The 20,848-nt window shown below is 40.8% G+C and overlaps 1 protein-coding gene across 3 annotated transcripts in view; it reads right to left on the reverse strand.

Moving 5' to 3' along the window:
* Positions 1-20,848, reverse strand: part of VPS26A (VPS26 retromer complex component A) — a 31,978-nt gene that overhangs the window by 2,426 nt on the left and 8,704 nt on the right. For 2 of the 3 annotated variants that reach the window (XM_065407567.1, XM_065407566.1), the window contains exons 3-8: positions 10,237-10,312; positions 7,794-7,950; positions 4,914-5,078; positions 4,314-4,420; positions 2,737-2,805; positions 381-523 (exon numbers count right to left, since the gene is read on the reverse strand). In XM_065407567.1, the coding sequence (XP_065263639.1) occupies positions 381-523; positions 2,737-2,805; positions 4,314-4,420; positions 4,914-5,078; positions 7,794-7,950; positions 10,237-10,312 (717 nt within the window). Of the gene's footprint in view, positions 1-380; positions 524-2,736; positions 2,806-4,313; positions 4,421-4,913; positions 5,079-7,505; positions 7,537-7,793; positions 7,951-10,236; positions 10,313-20,848 lie in introns of all 3 variants that reach the window. The other variant, XM_065407568.1, reaches the window with a different exon arrangement.

Genomic DNA, 20,848 nt, shown 5'->3' on the forward strand with positions numbered 1-20,848 from the left:
AAAAAAAAAAAAAAAAAAAAAAGCTCCAATAATTTCTTTTAGACACAGCAATTTCTATCGGTATTGTTTTGTCTGGCTATTTAGATTTTAAGTTCTCTGGGGCATCAATCACTCCTTTCTTGCATTTTATACCACACTAATACCTCATCTTTGCTAAAATAGTGTTGATCATCCCCTTCTTCCTCCTCACTTGCAAATTCAGTTTTGTGCGCGTGCTATTCAGTACAGCAAATGGGAGAAAAGTAAGTCTTTCACATTTCTATTTGTAGCATAGAATTTACTTGTTCGGTTTCCAAATATGAAAAATTAAAAACAAAAAAACCCACTGTTCACAACAAAAGCCATCCTGCCACAAGACTCCAGCCTGTACAACACCATACCTGTTGTTTGAAGTACCGTCTGTCTTCTTCATCCACAAGCACTAGATTCAAAAAATATCTCACTGAAAATTTTTTGTTCACATCCCTCATTGTAGGAGTTGGATCATAGCCTGCTAAGAAAAGTCTTATAGGAATTGATTCACCTTGAAGAGGAAAGAAAAGTTAGAGTTAGTTTCATCTGAGAGAACTATAGTTAAAACACATTCCACAAAATGGATAAGTCTTCTACCCAAGCACCCTTCAGATTCTAAAGGCACAGGCCCTCATCTGGGAAACCCAACACAGGTCCTGAAGTTTACAAGAGCCTTTAAGTCAATGGTGTGCCAAAAGATAGCCTCTCACCTATGCCATTTCACCTAACCGGGTTCCAGACCATTCAGGGCTTTAAAGGACCGAGACCTTGAAGTCAGTGTCAAATATGAACGGTCACCTAGCATAACCCTTTCCTGGGACCTCTCATCGCTAAATTACTAAAATAATCTAAATCTTGTTGTCAGAGCTATTGTAGAAAATGCTAATACTAGCTCAGTCAATAAGAACACTATTTTCACTCAAAACCAGATCAGACAACTATTGATCAGTCACTGTTCTTCAGCCATGCCTGAATCAGACTGATTTGGATCTACAGGATCCAAATTCTAGTTGGAGTTTTTGCAACACAACCTTCAGATAGCCCTGTCACCAGAAAGGGTGATTTAATCTTGCTGTTCAGTCTTGTCTCAGGATACTAAAGTAGTTGCTCAAGGGAGTTCTGTCACCATTCAAGTGTGACTGGCAGCTTGCATACCCGTACCTCCTCCCCACCACAAACCAGAACCCTCCCTGCCTACTTCCTTCTCTTTCTCCCACTGATTTTTCTTAAGGAGCTTTAAGTCTTGTGATCCTTCTTTTCCTCTACCTTTATTTACCACATCCGTCCCTAAATTCTCCTCTGGAAGCAAGCTTGAGAGTCATTAGCAGCCAGCCTCTTCCTTTAGGACTGCTAATTGTTCCAGAATCTGCCCCACTGATGGGGCGAACCAAGTCTTGGAGTGCCTTCAAGATATTTGCTACAATAGCTCAGAGGGGGAAAGGAACTTTCTAGGGGCTTGACTACACAAGCAAACTTGCATCAGTTTAGTTAAATCCGTAGGTGGGCACACTTATAACCAGTTTTAAAACAGATATATCAGCATAGCTTGCCCTTTAGGGGCAACCAGTTTTCAACAGATAAGTGTGTCCAAGTCTGTTTAACCTGACTTATTTTAGTTTGCCCAACAAAGCTGCACCAACTTTTAAACTTATTTTAGTTAAACTACACCATTACCTAAACTGGTGTAACTTCATGTTTAGACCAGGCCTAAAGAATAATATCTTTTCCACCCAGTGAGTTATTGTAAATTTAGAGGCACCCAAATATTCACAGCACAGTTGCTGTCCATGATCCCTTAGAGCAGTGGTTCTCAACCTTTCCAGACTACTGTATGTCCGATTTGTCTTGCGTACCCCAAGTTTCACCTCAACTAAAAGACTATTTACAAAATCAGACATTAAAATACAAAAAAAATTGTCACAGCACCGTATTACTGAAAAATTGTTTACTTTCTCATTTTTACCATATAATTATAAAATAAGTCAATTGGAATATAAATATAGTACTTACATTTCAGTACACAGTATATAGAGCAGTATAAACAAGTCATTGTATGAAATTTTAGTTTATACTGACTTCACTTCTGCTTATTATGTAGCCTGTTGTAAAACTAGGCAAATATCTAGGTGAGTTGATGTACCCCCTGGAAGACCTCTGTGTACCCCTGGTTGAGAACTGCTGCCTTAGAGCAGCTGCATGTCCTGACAGTAGGCACCAGATGGCTTGTGCTCAGAAGCTTGCTGAAGAGTTGCTTCCAAAGAGGCAAATATGGTGGAGATCAGAGATGGAAGTACTTAAAAACCACTAGTAAAGAAGGGGAACACGTGGCAGCAAAATGAGAGAAAAGAAGGACTGTCCTCCCACTTTTTAGGAAAAACATTCACTTCCTCCTATATAGTGAGCTATTAATGTAGTAGAGATGGGCTTGAACTGGAATCCCAAATCAGATCACAGGTATTGGTGGGGGTGACTAGGATTAGTAAAGGATTCAACTTCAAACAAATTTCATAATTAGAACCCTATCTCTCTAGGTTAAGTAATCACTATTGCCACTTGCAGCTTTGGGCATTCTACCTTACTTACTTGTACCACTTTTACAACCCAAAGAAAAATTTAGTTTTTCAAGACAACCAATTCCTATCTATATAGAAGCAAACTCGTCTTAAAAACCAATTATAATTTTTACACTAGAATGCTCTCTAAAGTTCAAGTGCAATTATTTACCTTTGACTGGTGCACCATCCATTATTTCATACTTAGCAATGGTTTCCGTCTCTGTTGTGGTACTGGGCCCTGGTTTGGAAAAAAAAAAAAGTGCAAGGTGTTGATGAGAGACGTTTTGGAACATTTACTTGATATGCTTTTTCAGTGAAACTACAGGACTCCAAACAATAGTCTTATGGCAATTCCTGCCCAAGAACAGTGTTTTCACTTTAATTGACACAAACCCTTTGGTTTCCCTTTGTATGTCTTCTAAGAAAGATTGTGTATATTAAGAAAAAACTCTCAACTTCCAATAGTGTTTATATTCATAAGTGACAAAAAATACTAGGTAGAGCTACATATAGTATGGGTAAATGCTTTGGAAGCTTTACCTGCAATCATCCACCTACTCCTGCTTCAAACCTCCTTTGAGTTAAAACTTAAATTGTACCAAATTGTATGCTGATTTTGTGAAATGGACATAGTACTATCAACAGTAATCTACTTGTTTATCTGAAGGATCGAGTAGCTCTGTAACAAGCCCATGAATCATGAGGTGTTTAGCAAAAGTATGGCGCTTAAAGGTGTAAAGATTGACTTGTAAAGGAAAAGAAATGATTTGCACCCTCTCTGATGTATTAAAGCAGCTTAAGTTTTAAGGAAAAACTTTTCTGCTTCTTTTCCATGTTACAAATTCATGTCTTTTCTACCCTGGAAAACTGTAAGGTGACTGAAGAGCTTGTAAAATTCTGGCATCACAAAAACTGTTTTTAGTTTGCTTTTAATAACACTTATTTAATTCCAATGACTAATGGACACTCAAATATAGGATGTCTGTTAAAGGAGCAGCATCACTACCTCTTCAGTTGAAGTATGAGCATTCAAACATCCCAGACCTCCAAATCATCGTTCAGCAAAAACAGGAAAGACCAAACCTAACACTGATATTTGTAAAGTTAGGTCTTCCTTTGTTTTTATATAAAGCCTTCTAGTTCTTTTAAGACAATGCTTTCCATATATATCTCCTTTAATAAAGGGGGGAGGGGAAATGTAGATGATGGATAACATTTTCAAAAATGCCTAAGTAATGTAGGCTTGTAAGTCCCATTTTCAAGAGTTACTAATGAACCCTAATGAAGTTAATGGGACTTAAGCATTTTTGAAATCTTTACTCTGTCTTCACAATTATCTGCTATTCAAAGAACATGACCAGCCTCCTCAACTGTTTAAAAATAAAAGTCCACTAATTTCAGATACTAGACTGAAGTGAATAACCAAACAACTCATGCACATTTTTAATTTGAGTATCAAGCGTTCTGTAAATAGCCTGTAAATTTAAGTGATCTAGGATGAGCTCTCCAACCCAAAAGCAAGCTTTGAATCCTATATTATGAAGTAGATGTCTACTACAAGATCTAGCTACTTTTATACTAGCTATCAAATTTGATTCTGAACCCCAGATGAACAGAAACCCCATTAAAATGTCTGATGAACCAAAATATATCTTTGACTAACTTCTTACTATTAGGTTTGCATCAACTCTATGATACACAAATTACTAGCTCATATTTGTATTCTTCCTTTTTCGCTCATCTTACCAATTCCAGTGATCTCCTTTTTGATCAGCTGCAACTCCATGTGCTGAATTTTTATTCTTACTAAGAGGAAATAAATTTTTCCAACAATCACATCCTTTAAGTGATACCTTTAGGAGAACAAACATGGCTTTCAGTTAAAGGCTTACCTAATACACATGATTTTAGCTAGAGTTTAAGAAAAAAAATATACAGGTACATCATTTTTATTGCTGAAACTGAACTGAACAGTGCCTTTCTGCTAAGGTGGGTTTCCCAGCCACTCAAGTGAGGCTAGAACATCCCTACCATTACAGATTCCAACTGAGAATGCACTACAGTCATCCAAATAGCATGATTGCAGGAGCTAAATCAAAGTCACTAGCAAGTTTGCAGGAGACTGAACGTTAAGCACTGAAAATGGCACTTGGCAACTACTCTGAAAATTAAATCTTTGCCTTTATGATCAATCATTTCGTTTCCAAGCCTCTAGGATCTTTAAAAAAAAAAAAAAGCTCATAATGCAAGAATCATTACAATAAGTCATTTATATTACATCAAAGGTTTCTCTCTTCTTGATCAGTTTGAGTCCTTCCATTTGTGTAGGTTTTGAGTCATACTTACTTCGACTTGTTATATTCAAATTCTATATGCAGGCAGTCTTCAATGCCTACTTCCATTTTAATAGAGTTGTTAACATCTGGGTATGTCGCAAGCTGGTGAACAATAAGATCATATTCTTTTACCAAGTCTGACAGTCGTCTTACTATTGTCACTTTAAGAAAATACCTACGAAGTAAACAGTAAAGTTAACGAGACTCAGTTATGCAGATTATATTGTTTTTATGGATAAAGTTGCCAAGGTGACACTAATTAAATAACTAACTAAAAACCAAAATAAGACTACAAGAGGGTAATTTTATATTCAGTAATTAGACATTTCTTTTTAAACCCAACATTCTACAGAATTTTATCCATTGTTTTACTTACTAGCTAGTCAAGTCAAAGCCTCGGCAACACAAGCCTCCAGTCTCATTTCCTTTAGTCACGTTGATGCTAGAGTTGTCAAGCGATTAAAAAAATTAATCGCACTGCTAAACAATAATAGAATACCATTTTTTAAAATATTTTTGGATGTTTTCTACATTTTCAAATATATTGATTTCAATTTCAAACACAGAATACAGAGTGTACAATGCTCACTTTATATTTATTACAAATATTTGCACTGTAAAAAAAAAGTATATTTCAATTCACTTAATATAAATACTATAGTGCAATCTCTTTATCATGAAAGTTGAACTTACAAATGTAGAATTATGTACAAGAAAATAACCGCATTCAAAAATAAAACAATGTAAAACTTTAGAGCCTACAAGTCCACTCGGTCCTACTTCAGCCACTCAGACAAACGAGTTTGGTTACATTTGCAGGAGATAATGCTGCCCACTTCCTGTTTACAGCGTCACCTGAAAGTGAAAACAGGTGTTCACACGGCACTGTTGTAACTGGCATTGCGAGATATTTATGTGCCAGATGCACTAAAGATTCATATGTCCTTTAATGCTTCAACCACCATTCCAGAGGACATGCTGATGACGGGTTCTGCTCGATAACAAACCTAAGCAAAGCGGACCGATGCATGTTCATTTCCATCATCTGAGTCAGATGCCACCAGCAGAAGATTTATTTTCTTTTTTTGGTGGTTCGGGTTCTGTAGTTTCCACATCGAAATGTTGCTCTTTTAAGACTTCTGAAAGCATGCTCCACACCTCGTCCTTCTAAGAATCTGAAGTGCCTTCCAAAATCTGAAACCTTGGGTTGAGCGCCATAGCTATTTTTAGAAATCTCACATTGATACCTTCTTTGCGTTTTGTTAAATCTGCAGTGACAGTGTTCGTAAATCAAACACCATGTGCTGGGTCATCATCCGAGACTGCTATAACATGAAATATATGGCAGAATGCGGGTGAAACAGAACAGGAGACATACAATTCTCCCCCAAGGAGTTCAGTCACAAATCTAATTAACACACTATTTTTTTTAAACGAGCAGCAGCAGCAGCATGGAAGCATGTCCTCCGGAATGGTGGCTGAAGCATGAAGGGGCATACGAATGTTTAGCAGATCTGGCATGTAAATACCTTACAATGCCAGCTACAAAAAAGTGCCACGTGAACGCCTGTTCTCACTTTCAGGTAACGCTGTAAACAAGAAGCAGGCAGCAGTATCTCCCGTAAATGTAAACAAACTTGTTTCTCTTAGTGATTGGCTGAACAAGAAGTAGGACTGAGTGGACTTGTAGGCTCTAAAGTTTTACATTGTTACATAACTGCACTCAAAAACAAAAAAGCTACATTTGTAAATTACTTTCACAATAGAGATTGCACTATAGTACTTGTATGAGGTGAACTGAAAAATACTATCTTTTTACAGTGTAAATATTTGTAATAAAAACTACTAAAGTCAGTACTGTACACTTTGTGTTGTGTTGTAATAGAAATCAATATATTTGAAAAATGTAGAAAAACATTCAAAAATATTTAATAAAATTTCAATTGGTAATCTATTGTTTATCAGTGCAATAAATAGTGATTAATTTTTTTAATTGCAGTTAATTTTTTTTAGTTAATTGCATGAGTTAACTGCGATTAATCACCACCCCTAGTTGATACATATCAAGAATCAGAGTGCTATAAACAAAAATCCTCCTTGTTCTCAAATACAAGATTTCTTCATGGACATCAAGTCTACTTTCTATCTTGGTGTTCTTCAAAGTAGCATGTCAAATGTTATTGTCTTACCTTATGCTCTTTGTTAACACGAAATAATCAAAACACTGTGCTTGAGGAAAGTGTATTTTATTCATAAGTTAACTTTCAATTTTAAAAAGGGGACATACAGCACCTTGACAGCCCCTACAACAGAGAACTGGGTTTATATGACAAAGCTGAAGATATTTTTGAATTCACAAGAAGCCTTGGTATCAGAGACTTGGGAGACCAGCACATGTCTTGAGTGGTCTTTGGGATAAACCTCCATGTGATCCTGATGCTTCCAAAGAGATAAGAGCCAGCTACCAGAACGATCCCCTTAAGTCCTCTGAAAAAGCATATCACTTCATGTGTTCTACTGGAATCAAAGTCAGCACTTGAGAAAATGTCACCTTACAGAAGGGCTGGACTTCATAAACAGGTGAAATGAATGAAATACCAACCCATTTTCTAGGTGGGAGTCTCACTGTCCATCTAGAAAAGAGTGCCATTGTGAGTGTGAGCACAGTAATATCCTTAAATTCCATGTACAGAGTTTTGGACAAAGATACAAATTTTAGTTCTGTAATACAGTGTTAATTTTATGTTTACAATTTAATGGGAAACAGACGTGACAGAATTACCATTTTGTTGAATGCACACTCAGCCTGTTTTACATATAACCTAACAGGATATCTGATTCTAGTATCAAATTTCATAGGATCTGCCCGTTTAAATGCATATTTTCATACCTCAATCTGACATTGGCACCAATGTAGGATTCGTATGGCTTCTCAACTTGCATAAACTCAAAGTCATAACTTCTGCTTTGTGTCAGTTCTCCTGGTAAGGCTAGTTCTTTCACTAGGTTTACAAATTCATGAGTATTGCTCTTATCATTGAAGAGTTCTGAAATTGAGAAGCAAAAAGTCAGAGTTCATTTAAAAAAAAAAAAAAAAAAAAAAAAAAAAACCCACAAATGTTGAAGTGAACATCATTTGAAACTTCTTTTTCTAGTTCTACTGACTGGTGGGAGTGAGGCATGTGAAGGGGAGAAGAGACAGTAATTAAATTCACCTCCAGATCAGTGGAATTTAAAACACATTCAGCAAACAACTAGACCGGAAAGGTAAATGATAAGAAGAAAATGCCTCAATTATCAGAGATAGTTAAAAACAAGAAAGAATTGTGTGTGCTGAACCAGTAATGACCCAAATCCGCCAAAACCTGGTTTTTAGCTAAGTTGGCAACAGGCAATGACATCACTTGTTTGTTAAAGGGTATAAAAAGAGAAGCTCTTAGATGGTTCATTGCTAATACCTGCCTGAAGTTGGAGCCAACCAATATGGATCTAAGCACTCCTGAATTTACCATGTACATATTTTGTTACTGTTCAGATGTAGTAGACTACTTATTATTTAGAGCAATTGTACAAAGACTATTAGGCCTCTGGATTTAATAAAGAAATTTCTGGTTAAATGAGTGTCATAGTAATACCATACATAAATAAATTAATTCCAACATTCTGTAATAAAGTCTCCATGTCCACTTAATCTCTGGTAGTTACAGCAGAAAGGCTAAAAGAAGACAATTTGCAACATCTGGAACAGGACTGCCACCACCAATTAATCTATAAGTTACAAAAAATTGTTAGAAGGTACATCGTCATTACTACCACCAACCTAGGTAAGTTCAAACCAGTCACTTAGGTCCAAGTTCTGTCATGTTGTAAACAGGCACACACCGACTAATGGAGTTGCATGCATTTACACCAGGCCTCACTGTGACCCTTTGTGTTTAACATTATTACTATATCTTTGAGCCACCCAGTCTTCACATAACACATTTTTAACTTTGCAAAACCTATCAGGAAAACCATTTCTACGTGTAAGTTGTTCTTTATGATTCAGAATTGTAAAGAAATATGGTCAGCTAGTAACTATCACAAGGAGTTAAAATATTTGACAATTTATTCAAATTTAATTAATTCTCCCTAGCAGAGAATTAAAAATAAACTCATTACTCTAAGCAGGCTCACATTTAAATATACCACAACCCAAGTAATAATGCATTATGAAAGCAGCTTGTTAGAAATACAAAAGAACAGTATTTAAGTGACAGACACGTTAATTACTCTTTTTTGCATGTTTAAAATTAAACAGTTGTCAAATGAACAAAATACACTTCGCAACATTCTTTTAATTAATTATACTACTTCATGATTTACTAGTAAATTTACTGTTGAATTTTCTGAGGCAGGGAGAATACTTTTTGTATAAGTCAGAGAGGCTCTATTGTAAACAGAAGATACAGAATTTCATAATAAATCTAAGGTGTACAGAGAGAGGCTATTTCAAGTATTTTTGGGAGAAGCTACTGATAGACCTTTGAACCTAACCAAATGATGCAGGTTCTTCACAATTTTAGTTTCTAAATCTGAATGAAAAAAAAAAATGAAGTTCAGTTTAATGCAATGTTATAGGATCTCTGCACTTTGAGATATTTAAAACACCTTACTTTATGTTCAGTAACAGTACACAACTACACTTTAGAAGACTGGAAGGGCCACAAACTTATTTCTAGAAAGAGGTAATTATAGGCCATTACCACCCTTCTTTTCCTATACCTCCTTTCCTTCTAAATCAAGGATTAAAGACTAAAAAAAGTAATCCAGGCCTGCACAGCAGGCACATGCTTGGCATTTTCGTTTGATACGCTAAAGATGACATGAGAAATAAGCAAGAGATTAATCTTTGGGTGGTATTTTTCATGCGATTGTCACCTGTGGTTTAAAAAAAGTCTAAATTTTCCTAGGTTTTCATTTTGAGTATGCAGATTAAGATTGTGAACACAGTTCTGCAGTGATTGTGTGTGGCAATAAGTTGGGTAAATGCCAAGCACGCTCTCTGGTTGGCCATAAAAATGTTTCTCCAGGTTTCCCATAAATCAATCAATCAACCCTTCAATAGACTGGTGAAAGGGGAAAGAGGAATACTGCTGCTTTTTCCAATTTCTGACCAGCACAAGTAGCACATTACTTCAGAGTTAAAATGACTCAGACATTGTCTTACTTCAGCACTTGTTAATCACTATCCTGATGTAGTCATGAGGACTGAGCCAGAGTGCTGACAGTCATGAATGTAAAGTTCCATAAATCACATCTACCCACACCCCATTGGCAGCTTCAAAACTCACCAATTTGTCCTACAAATTCAATTCTAATTCCTTGGTGCTCTAACCTCTTTCCAGGTTGTTTAAAGGCTATGTTCACCTGAAAAAGAGAAGAATAGTAGTTGGAGACTTTTATATTTTTTCCACTGTAGCATAGCAGGTGTTCACTTTCATTTCTGGACAAAGATCTTTCTGGGCACACCCAAATAACAGATATCTCCTTCCCTCCCCTGACTTTTTCCACTCCATGATTTCTAAGGGTTTAAGCTTGTGTATTGCCTTTAAGGGTTATATGCAAGAGGATGCATTAAGGACAGATAAAGACTGTCCAAGGGAGTGTAAAATTGTCATCAAATTAGCAATGCTCCACTACAGGATCAGAAATTTACTTTATTTCTAGCAGTTCAACTCTCTTATTTAGAGTAGTCATCTGACTAGACAACTTTTCCTTCCTCCTTGTACAACGTTCTTGAGGACTAAAATCATTCCAGGAGAAAACAGCTGCGAGGAAAAGATCTTTACTGACTTACTTCTCAAAATGGAAAGCATTAATACAAGTGTTTAAACTACTGAAATTTCATTGTTTTAGACAAGAGCTATCAGTTCATTAAACCAGTACGATTTTACCCAGATTTCTACAATGGTGTTTTCACCCTTATTGATTAAATGTGAGTTATTCAACTGTATGGTTGGAGACGTGAGTGATGGAGGTTCTGCTTTCATATTGCCAAATTCAGTTACAACATTATTCACTGCCACCACCAGCTGGGGTCCTTCAACTTGACATCCTGACACCCCTTCAGGACTTGCATGGGAGATAAAGATAAGACGGTTCACTCAGTCTTGCAGGTAGGGTGCTAAAGTTTGCCAACCTACCCAGTATTAATATGAAAGACCAACACCAATCTCCAACCCCTCCATCCCACCCCAAATCCCAGTTGTTACCCTAACACAAAAGGGTTCAAGAGCAAGAAAAGTATAAGCTAGACTTATCAAGATACTGCTTGTGGGCCATGCTGGGGCTCCTTCCGAGCCCCCTATATTTGGTATTTGTCTTAAGTTCAGTTATCAGGGATCTATTTTAAGACTTGACTTCACCCTCCACAATCCCTTCCTCTCCCCTCCCTCAGGCACAAATATGCAATGAATTTGTTATAAGCATCAACTATTTCAAGTCAGTTGTGGGACCAATGCTTAACTCATGCTCCCCCTGCTGAGGATTTAGCTACTCTGCTTTTTGGAGTGCAGTTGATACAGCTGGACAAAAACATTTGGACTTTTTTTTGGGGGGGGGGGGGGGAGGGGGGGGGAGAGGGGAGCGGCAGTTTGCGCAAAAAATGCATATTTGGATCAACCAAAACATTTAGCAAGTTTGCATTGAATTGTTTTGGTTAAAAAACATGAACAAAATTCAAATATTTTATTTTGGACCTTTTTATCATACAAAGCAGTTTTCTTTCAAAATTTACTTCAATTTAATTAAGAGTCAAAAATGAAATAAAATGTTTGTTTCAGGTCCAAGATGCATCATCCAACGCAAAAGGGGTTTTTTTTGCCCTGCAAACTGGAAAAAAAAAAATCAGTTGTTTGCACAGCTCTAACAATTGTTCTTCCCTCCTCCCTGACCCATACTTTTTGCACAAATGGAGGGTCACTAAATTAGACCAATGTCAGTCTACTTTTAAAACGCTGAGTTATCAACAAGGAATGGTAGAGAATGTAACTCTTACAGTACCCACTTACTATCTGCAACTCTTTGGAGGTAAAGGAAGCATTTATGGCCAAAGACATTAACTAACCAATGGATCCAGTGGCTTGGGATGAGCATCTCTGGCCCTCCTTTCCAAGCAGGGCTAAAGAAAGCTGGAGCATTTCACTTGATCATTGTTTCCCCCAAGTGTGGTGCATGGCCCTTGAGAGCACAAAGGGCTGGGGGTGTGCGGAGGATGCAGCATGCTTCTCAGCTGTCCTCCACAGTCTCAACTTTCATTTTAAAAAGAGCAAATCTCTAGCTGTTAGTATGCAGAAAACTTCAAAATATAACCCCAGTGTAGCTGATTCTGTGCCTGCCTGAGCTTTTAGAGAGCCTTATCCAATGGCTCAGATGTGAACTACCCTAGTTGTCTCCAAGGGCACAAACTCAGATGCAATATGAGGACTTGAAGTGTCAACACTTAACTATTTCACTGCTCATTAAAGCATCTAAGAAAGGAAAGATATACCAAAGTGAGCAGTCACTCAAGAATAGGTGTCACAAGTAGGTACGCTTGGGAGATACAACAGAGAATAAATAGTGGTAATAACTGAGCCCAAAAATTTACCTTAATTGTAAGCTCAAATGTAAAAAGCACCTGAAAGTTCATAAGATGTTACATTAACTATAAACAAATGTTGATGGGGAAAAAAGGTACAAAAAGGAGACAGACTGAATTAGTCTAAACAAAAAGGCCTCCTGATATAATTCAAGGTATGTGTTGAAATCATGCTTGGTAGAAAGAAAAGATGCAGAACCAGAAATTAATGAAGCAAAATTGGTATGTCACATATTAGGACTATTAGTGGACAAAATAATGAGGTGATGAACTATGCAACCAACTTTCCCTCTCCCACCACCTTTTTGGGGTTCTTAAAAGGAGACTTTGAAAAGAACATCTCATTTCAATGCATCTTAGCTTCTCAGGTCTTGTCTCTTCCCAACTCATGGACTCATCCTTCCTGATCCCAGGAGAGAAGGAGCTGATGAAAGGATTTTCTTCCCAAGAGGAAGGCCATCAGGCCTTGAAAATCATGACATCCAGTCCTTGGCCAATCAGCAAGGATACCTAATTGCCAGCAGCACAGTCACACAAGATCCTGTCTCCCATTCCTGTTGTGTTACTTTCTGCCCCATTATTTCCTTCCTCCTATCGTCTTTCTCTCTCAGCTTTTCATCAAATCCTGAAATCAACTGCACTGCATCAGCACAGTGAGATGAGTCAGCCACAACCCATCCCATCGAAGGAAAAAGGACCCAACCAGATGATGTCCCTTGATCAGAATGCAAACCACGGTCCATGCAACAGGTGTCACGGTGTCCTTGCCTACCAAAGCATCCATTCGTAACTAGCCAGCCATCCAGGGTTCCAAATGAACAAAAGCCGTATTTCCCCCACCTTTTCTAGCTTGTATCTCCTTCACCTTGTGCCTGTTAAAAACAGGAGAAGTGAATATCTTTCACACATCAGCACTGAGAATAAAATTACAACCTTCCTTTTAATCAAAAAAAGGTTAATGAAACAGACTGATTTTTGCCTCCAAAAGGAGAGAGAGAGACTTCAACAGATTAAGGTTTTTGTTATTTTTGCATAATTACTCAATTTCAGTTTCAACAGAAATGCTTTTTATTTCTTATGTTTGATCAGTAAGCTTTCAACTCTAGAATGAATGCTTTTGGGTATTTGCCAAGACACCGAGTGAACCACGGCCTCTATAGAAACAACCCTAAACTTTGTATCACTGTTTTAATGTTGGACAGTAAAAGTTCATAATACCTTTAACTCTTTTGACCCTTGATATTAATACCATCTCTCTTTCCCTGCTCCCTCTCCCTCACAACCGAGAAGAAGCCAAGCCTGAGGATCTCAGAACTCATGGGCAGGAATTTTTCTCTAACCAACATGTTGCCAACTATAAAAAAAATTTAATATATTACAGTAAACTTTAAAAGTACTGTTCTAGTTCAGTGTTTAAATAAATTTTTGAATACAAGTTATTTTATTAACAAACTTCTGTTTTAAGGAATGATGTAAGGGCAAGCTTATCAGTTGTTTCATTAAAACTCTAAAACATGACAACTCATGACAGTGTTAGAGTGGAGATGCATTTGATTTCATTTTCCTGAAGAGAGCTCAGCATTAAAGAGTTTGGAAAACAATGTACTATATTAAGTTGGTCCACCCGAGTGCTGAGCTCTCTACCCTTTCCTAATTCCCCTGCAAAGCCTCAGGCAAGTCTGGCCTCCTGCCAGTCCAGATGCCTCACTGCTGTCCCTAGAATAAAAGGAGAAGAAACTAGAGTTTGAGCAGCCCCCAAATCCTCTCACCAGCTCTTCTCAATACAGGTGATTTAGAGCATAATGCCTTGAGCAGGGTTGGGGGGTGGAAAAGATTAGAAGAACTGGTGAGAAGAACTCTTTTGCTAACAAATTCATATTACACAGCTGCAATAGAATTTTGAACTGAAGGGCAAGCATATGTATTGGTGGAAACAGATCAAAACAAGTTAGATACGAAATTCTCGTGCCCCAGGTAGCACTGCCCCAGCAAATTCGAGGACAACGCAAGCAAGACTAGACCAGCTGTGCTTGGTACCTAGATCTATACCTTTTGTTTGTTTCTCTGGCTAAGACAAAGGTACACATCAAAACCCAAAGGGCAGTTCAAAGATGGGAGCATGACACCATGATCTGTGGTACTACAGCTTGGCAGATTTGTTGGCCAAATGCCACATCCATCATGACTAAGATTTTAATGCCTTTTTTTTTTTTTTTTTAAATGCACCTTGGAGACTCATGGCAGCCCTATATACCTCCAAACTGAAATATTTTACGCTTTAAAAGAAACAGATCATACATTCTCCTGTTCACAAAAAGACTATATTCCAAGTTCCCAACGTGTATGACAGCTATTAAAGCTTGTCTAAATGAATATTTAGTTTGCAACAAACTAGGGTGTAAGTCTAGCCCACGCTAGCATGTCTGTGTGGACACTACTGCTGCAAACTAGCAGCTCCCTAATGCACTTTAATCTACTCCGGTTTTATTAAGGCCTGGTCTACACTAGTCGGTTATTTCGGAATTAGCAGAGTTAATTTGAAAAAAAATGATTCAGTCCACACGACCAAAACGGTTTTTTTGATTTAAAGGGCTCTTTATCTTTAATCCGATTTCTGTACTCCACCTCAGCAAGTTGAGTAGCGCTAAAAATCGAGATCACAATCCCGGGTTAAAGGTATTATGGACGCAAATCGACGTTATTGGCCTCCGGGAGCTATTCCAGAATGCTCCCTTGTGACCGCTCTGGACAACACTCAACTCCGATGCACTAGCCAGGTGGGCAGGAAAAGCCCCGGGAACTTTTGAATTTCATTTCCTGTTTGGTCACCATCAGCACAGTCCACCATCACAGGCGACCATGCAGAGTCCACCATCACAAGAAATCATGCAGTCCCAGATTCGCAGACGAGCTCCAGCATGGTCCGAATGGGAAGTACTGGATCTCATTGCATGTTGGGGAGATGAATCTGTTACGGCAGAACTACGTTCCAAAAAAAGAAATGCAAATACGTACGCTAATGTCTCCAGGGCCATGACGGAAAGAGCCTACTCCGGGGACACAGAACAGTGTCGTACAAAAAAAATCAAGGAGCTCAGGCAAGCGTACCAAAAAGCGAGGGAGGTGAACGGGCACTCTGGGTCACAGCCCCATACATTCCGCTTCTACCCATGAGCTGCATGCAATTATAGGGGGTGACGCCAACACTACCCCATCACTGTCCGTGGACACCTGCAAGGGGGAGTTGCATGGAGCGAGGAGGATGAGTTATTGAATGATAACAGTGCACAGGCGTTAAGTGGGGAATCAGTTTTCCCCCCAGCCAGGAACTATTCTTAACGCTAGAGACAATAGCCTCCCCCCACTCCCAAGGCGGGCTCCCGGACCATGACCTTGGAGAAGGTACTTCTGGTGAGGGAGAGCCTGATTGGAGCCTCGCAGTGGGGGGGAAACCCAGCTGTGCTGGGCTGTTCGTGTTTAGTTTAAAGGGCTCATCCCTCATCAGAGCCACGCAGTGGGTGCGGGGTGTTGTGTGAAGCAATCATCCCAGAGAGCCCGCAGGCCCTCCTTTTATATGGCAAACCCACCAGGCATTGCTTGCTATGAGAAAGGGGGCCCGGCAGTTTGAAAGCATTGAAATGAATGCAGAAGAAGCAGAACCCTGCGTGCCCCTAGGGCTTACCATGGCTGCCTGCAAGCTGAATTCTGTTGCCCGGCCATGTGTGATGGCTTACTCACACCAAAGTGGCAGGCACTTCAGTATAAGAGGCAAAATGCGAACTTGTACAGAAAGAACATGTGCTGTGTACTATGAATTGCCTGTTTCACTGAGAAAGTGTGTCCCCTTTGTTCTCTGAAATGTATCTTTAAAAATACTACCCTCCCTGTTTCTCCTCCCGCAGATGCAAATGTTTCAACGCGGCCCCTAACTACTCCATCCCAAAGGCTGGTCCAGATTAGAAGGCGGAAAAAACAAAACTCGGGATGACATGTTCGCCAAGCTCATGCAGTCCTCCCGCACTGATAGGGCCCAGCTGAATGCATGGAGGCAAACAACTGCGGAGTCCTGTAAAGCGTTACATGAACACGAAGAGAGGAGGGATGTGCGCGATGAGAGCAGGCAGCACCCTGTGGTCAAGCTCATGGGGGAGCAAACTGACATGCTGCGCTGTATGGTGGATCTAATGCAGGAAAGGCAGCAAGACCCCAGACTGCCGCTGCAGCGCCTGTGTAACCGCCCTCCCTCCTCCCCAAGTTCCATAGCCTCCTCACCCAGACGCCCAAGAACACGAGGGGGGAGGCTATGGGGACCCACACACTCAACCCCAGAGGATCGCACAAGCAGCAGAAAACTGGCATATGCGAACTTTTGATTTGGTTTCTGGACTTGTCCTTCCCTCCTCCTCCACCCCCCTAACCCAATACCCCCTCCCATCCACCTTCTGAATTCTCTCACCTTCTGAATTCTCTCAATGTGTTGTGCAACAAATAAAGAACGTTTTTTAAACAATTGTGACTATTTCCTTTCATATTTTTTATATATATATATATATATATATATATATTAGAGTCACAATTTATAATATATCTATATCTATAGATAGAGATATAGATAGGGGGCGGGTAACTTCAAGAGGAAAACAACTGTCACACCGTACCCTGGCCAGTCATGAAACTGGCTTTCAAACCTTCTCTGATGCGCAGCGCGCCCTGCTGCGCTCTTCTGATCGCCCTGTTGTCTGGCTGTGCGAAACTGGCCGCCAGGCGAGTTGCCTCAACCTCCCACCCCGCCATAAACGTCTTCCCCTTACTCTCACAGATATTGTGGAGCACACAACAAGCAGCAATTACAATTGGAATATTAGTTGTGCTGAGATCTAACAGAGTCAATAAATTGCGCCAGCGCGCTTTCAAACGTCCAAAAGCACATTCTACCACCATTCTGCACTTGCTCAGCCTATAGTTGAACTGCTCCTTACTACTATCCAGGGTTCCTGTGTACAGCTTCATGAGCCATGGCATTAAGGGGTAGGCTGGGTGTCCGAGGATAACTATAGGCATTTCAAGATCCCCAACAGTAATTTTCTGGTATGGGAAGTAAGTCCCTTCCTGCAGCTTTTCAAACAGACCAGAGTTCCTGAAGATGCAAGCGTCATGCACCTCTCCCGGCCATCCCACGTTGAGGTCAGTGAAATGCTTGCAGCACCATGGAAAAATACCCCTTGCGGGTTATGTACTGTCTGCCCTGGTGTACCGGGGCCAAGATAGGGATATGCGTTCCATCTATCACCCTGCCGCAATTAGGGAACCCCAGCACATTAAAGCCATCCACAATGGTCTGCACATTTCCCAAAGTCACTACCCTTGATAGCAACTGGTCAATGATTGTGTTGGCTAATTTGCAGCATAGCAGCCCCCACAGTAGATTTGCCTACTCCAAACTGATTCCCGACTGACCGGTAGCTGTCGGGTGTTGCGAGTGGCCATAGCACTGTGGAAGCTTGCTTCTCAACTGTGAGGGCTGCTCTCATTTTGCGCTTCAGGGCAGGGGACAGCAAGACACGAAGTTCCATGAAAGTGGCCCTACGCATACGAAAGTTTCGCAGCCACTGAGAATCATCCCAGACCTGCACCACTATGCGGTCCCACCAGTCTGTGCTTGTTTCCTGGGCCCAGAATCGGTGTTCCACAGCATGAACTTGGCCCAACGCCACCATGCTCTCCCAATCGCCACATGCCGTGCTTCTAGGAACATCTGTGTCCACGTCCTCATCAGTATAGTAATCACGCTGTCGTCGCTTCCTCGCCCAGTTTTGCAGGTACTGCACATACTGCTGGATAACGCGTGAGGTATTTACAATGGTCAAAACTGCAGCGGAGATCTGAGCAGGCTCCATGCTTGCCACGCTATGGCGCCTGCACGGGTAATCCTGGAAAAAGGGGCGCAAAACGTAGAAGAGCTGTTCGGTTCACAATGGCCGAAAAAAGGCAGGAAATGGTTGTCTTTTGTAGCTTCCACGGGAGCCCAGGACCGACAACATGGAGAAGCTCACTAGCTCTGCAAGAGCCGGAAAGCAGAGTTTGCAGCGGAAGCTGTGCTGCTCAGTTCACGGTGGCCGAAAAAAGGCGGGAAATGGTTGTTTTATGTAGCTTTCACGGATGAGGAAGAGAAAAAGAGTAGATCCTTAGAGATATTACATAGAAAGACAAGAGGACATGCGAAGTGGATTCATAGTATCAGGAGACAGGCGGTGCACCGTACTGCACCGTCTGCTGGCAGTATGGCGTCTGCCGTAGCTTTCATGGAGGGAGGAGCGAGTGACGACACACCCAGAAACACCCGCGAGAATGTTTTTGCCCCATCGTGCACTGGGAGCTTAACCCAGATTTCCAATGGGCGGTGGGGACTGTGGGATAGCTACCCACAGTGCACCGCACCGACATTCAATGCTAGCCTCGGTACTGTGAACGCACTCTGCCTTTATAGTGGGGGGACGAGACACAAGACCGAACGTATAAAAATCACGTCCAAAAATTCGAATAGAATAATTTCTAAATAATTTTGTACTGTAGACGTACCCTAAGGAACTGTTCATATGGACACTTAGTGTGGGCACATTAGCAGAGGGGTGATTTACATCTCAGCTTGCTGTGAACTAAAGTGTTCATTTAGACAAGCCCTTAGACCAGTGGTCCCCAAATTTTTGAGAGTCATGCCTCCCATTCCTCCATCCGCACCACCCTGGAGCCAGGGGGAGTAGTAGGGCCGCAGTGACAGATGGGGATAAAGGGGCCGAGGCTGGGGCCATACCTGGGGGTGGGGCCGGAGCTGTGGCCACAGCCAGGCCACGGTGGGGGCCACGAGCCTGGCCTCCAGCCAGGTGCAGAGCCACACCGAGGCTGGGGACAGGGTCAGGCGTGGGGCCAAAGCAGAGCTTGGGTCAGGGTGGGGCTCCCTTCCCACCCCATCAGGGCTGGCCCAGCCCACCGCACCCCCCGAATGTTCCTCCGTGTCCTCCTCCCCCAGGAGGCATGCCCCACAGTTTGGGGACCTCTGCCTTAGACATAGATAAGGGTTTATCATGGCACTTGAAGTTAGCCAACTAGATGACAGTTCCACAGCCAAAAGAGACTCTTTACTTTGACCATCATTGTGTGGAATTAAAGATTACCAAGGAAGGTGGCAAAGATTCCTTCCTTTATGTCATCTGGCAGAGTCATTGAGATTCCCCTTAAATGCTTAAATTTAGAAACATTCCACTCACAAGCCAGAGAAGCCTGGCTAGTGCTCAGTTTAAGATGTGAATCCTGTTAGGTTAACTGTTTCCCCACAACTGAATCTAGATGCATCTCCTATGGATGTTAGCTTCTAAAGCACACTGTGCTGAGATTTATTTTGTTCAACTCTAGTAAACATAGGTCCCTCCTAGTGGGGAAAGGAGCTTGCAGTGCTGGATGCCAATTTAAGAGAATCCTGGACCAAAAAAAAAAGTCACTGAAAGCCCAATCTACTGTCAATTTTAATTATTTATTTAAAGACACCTTATTGGTCTTCATGAGTAAAGAGTAAGCCATCTCATCTCCCTGGGGCTAGAAGATCCTCTCTATGGAAACACTGGAAATATGAAGTGCACAATATTTCCTAACTCAGAGCTGTGAGCTCACAAATTCCTGTACCTTGCAGTCCAGTAAGTCACTAGTGATCTGTTAGTGTCTGGGGTAGAGGGTGCAAGAGATTATGCAAGCAGTTATCTTGGGGTGGAAGAGGGGAAAAAAGAAAAAAAAAAAAAAAAAAAGGGGAAGCTGCCTGAGGAGCCAACAGTCTTCCAATCCAGTTGCAACTGCTTTAGTCCAAACTCCTCAGAGGCCTTCCCAGACGGTTAGCCTTTTTTAAAAGTATCAGTGAGTATATGAAAGCTAGTACCTTCCTCTTTTTAAATAAACATGCTAACTCTTGAGTTTTAGACATCTCATGAGAAAGTTTCAGTCCTCCAGAAAGACATTCCAGGGATTCATGCTGTATTTCTGAGGAGTCCACGGGTGGGTGTGGGTATAAAGAAGTAGGTCTGAAGAGTGGGAGCATTTCCTGATGGTGAATAGGTCCCTTGAGAAACAGGCTAAGGTGCCATCTAACTCAGTTTTTTTGAGGGAAGGAACAGATTTGGGCTTCCTAATCCTTTCCCAATTTGTTGTCAGCACACTGTCCCCTACTGAACTGGTGGTCAGCTGAGCTGAAGATCCTCTGATGTACTACCAGATGCCAGGGCATGAGGCATAACTTCAGGATGTACAGAACAAGCAGGTAATTGATGTCCAAAGACTAC

The sequence above is a fragment of the Emys orbicularis genome, chromosome 7 (assembly GCF_028017835.1).
Source record: "Emys orbicularis isolate rEmyOrb1 chromosome 7, rEmyOrb1.hap1, whole genome shotgun sequence".
Taxonomy (NCBI): domain Eukaryota; kingdom Metazoa; phylum Chordata; order Testudines; family Emydidae; genus Emys; species Emys orbicularis.